General features: G+C 52.5%; 1 protein-coding gene across 1 annotated transcript in view; it reads left to right on the plus strand.

Annotated features, from left to right (window-relative positions):
• Nucleotides 1–2: 2 nt before the first annotated feature.
• ANGPTL6 (angiopoietin-like 6) overlaps nucleotides 3–2,285 on the plus strand; it is a gene marked incomplete at its 5' end in the record, with an annotated part of 3,061 nt that continues 778 nt past the window's right edge. Inside the window, 4 exons of the mRNA XM_005859208.2 lie at nucleotides 3–113; nucleotides 766–940; nucleotides 1,442–1,629; nucleotides 1,704–1,974. Of these exons, the coding sequence (XP_005859270.1) occupies nucleotides 3–113; nucleotides 766–940; nucleotides 1,442–1,629; nucleotides 1,704–1,974 (745 nt within the window). The remainder of the gene's footprint in view (nucleotides 114–765; nucleotides 941–1,441; nucleotides 1,630–1,703; nucleotides 1,975–2,285) is intronic.

Here is a 2,285-nt window from a genome sequence, read left to right on the forward strand (position 1 = left end):
TCCATCAGCTGGACGTCAAGTTCCGGGAGCTGGCCCAGCTCGTCAGCCAGCAGAGCAGCCTCATCGCCCGCCTGGAGCGCCTGTGTCCGGGGGGCGCGGGCGGGCAGCAGCAGGTAACCCACGCGGTAGTCCCGCAGCCACTTCCTTGCCTGGAAGATGGGCCTCCCGAACCCGAAAAGTTCCAAAACCCAGATTCCTACATTTCCCCCTACAATCCTTCGGGTCAAAACGCAACTGGTGGCCACTTAAAGTCATTACTTATCCATGTCATATGAATATTCTTAGAATCCTTCAAGCAAGCACATTATGTGGATAAAGACCAAAGACCCATGTTTTGGAGGTGTTATGTAATGTTACAATACAGACCGTATATTACTGTCCCTAACTCCTGCCATATTATTCTGAATTCTGGAACGTGTCTGGGCCTGGGTTTTGAATAAGAGATTGTTGCTCTGGGACAGTCCCTACCTTACAGGGTTGTTGAAAGCATTCAGTAAGTTATTACTCATTGTTGCAGGCACTCATTATTTTCACTTCATTTATTTTCACGTTGGAGGCACGGATTGGTTAAGCCGTGCACACCGGAGCAGGAATTTAAGCTCATCTCTGCCTGTCCTTGAAGCTAGAATTGGGCATTTGGGGAGGATCAGTTCCTGCCCCTGCCTGACCTCCTACCCATCTGGATGCTGAGAGATGGAGATGGAGGAGCCCAAGGTGGCCTGGGCTGAGGGTTAATGCAATCACATGATTCTCTTGGTCACCCAGGTCCTGCCACCGCCCCTGGTGCCCGTGGTTCCGGTCAGTCTGGTGGGTGGCACCAGTGCCAACAGCAGGTTAGACCCAGCCCCAGAGTCCCAGGGAGACCAGACCCTGAGACAGCAGGGGCCCTTGGCCTTCCCCTTACCTGCAGGGCACCCTGCGGTCCCCACCAAGCCAGCAGGTAAGATGAGGGCAGGGCTGCTGGGGGTGTGATGAGCCAGGATTTTAATGGTACATTCCTCTCACGGTGAGAGGACTGAAGGAAATTTAACCCTGGTGACTGAACGAGGGGCTGTGGCTTTTATTGTGATAAAAACCAAAATTCTTACTCTGGTATGAACAGGAAAGGAGGCGCTTTTATTTTAATGAGGGGTCAGGGAATTTAGGACTGCTACTTTGGTGAGAATTTGAGCTGGTTCAGAGGGCCATGTTCAGGACTCTTATTCTGGTGAGGAGACCATTTTACCAGGATTTAAGAACTCCAGGATCTACATGTGCTATAGTGAGAGAAGAGTGACTCAGTCTTATTCAGGTAAGGAAATCGGTACTGGAGCACTTATTCTGATGAGAGAATGGGAGAAGACTGCTATTCTGGTGAGGGGACAGTGCAAATTAGGACTCGTATTTCAATAAGGGGTTGGTTGGTCTAGGCTGTACTTACCCCATATCTCTGTGCCCACAGGCCCATGGCAAGATTGTGCAGAGGCACACCGGGCAGGCCATGGGCAGAGTGGAGTGTATGAGCTGCGACTGGGCCGGCATGTGGTGTCAGCATGGTGTGAGCAACAGCTGGAGGGCGGAGGCTGGACTGTGATCCAGAGGCGGCAAGATGGTTCAGTCAACTTTTTCACTACCTGGCAGCACTACAAGGTGAGCGCAGGTAGGTAGGGGCAGGGCTGGGCAGGGGAGGGGACCTGCTCCTAACTTCCTGACTTTCCTGCCAGGCGGGCTTCGGGCAGCCTGATGGGGAATACTGGCTGGGCCTTGAACCTGTGCATCAGCTGACCAGCCGTGGGGACAATGAGCTCCTGGTGCTCCTGGAGGATTGGGGAGGCCGTGGTGGACGTGCCCACTACGATGGTTTCTCCCTGGAGCCTGAGAGTGACCACTACCGCCTACGGCTTGGCCAGTACCATGGAGATGCGGGAGACTCTCTCTCCTGGCACAATGACAAGCCTTTCAGCACTGTGGATAGGGACCGAGACTCCTATTCTGGTAAGGCGCTCTTATTGGGGTGTGGGGGGGATGGAGGGCGGGGAGTAAGGGAGATGGTACTTCTAGTCACAGTATGAAAGGGATGGGTAAGATTTCTCTCTGGTAAGGGTATGCGAGAGAACAGAGGACAGGACTCCTGTTCTGGTGAAAGGCAGGGCAAGCATGTGGGGAGTATGGGGGCAGTGTATGAGAGCTAGGACTCTTATTCTAGAACAATGGTTCTCAACCTTCTGGCCCTTTAAATACAGTTCCTCATGTTGTGACCCAACCATAAAATTATTTTCGTTGCTACTTCATAACTTTTAATGTTG

This window comes from Myotis brandtii, unplaced genomic scaffold, assembly GCF_000412655.1.
Source record: "Myotis brandtii unplaced genomic scaffold, ASM41265v1 scaffold1234, whole genome shotgun sequence".
NCBI lineage: Eukaryota > Metazoa > Chordata > Mammalia > Chiroptera > Vespertilionidae > Myotis > Myotis brandtii.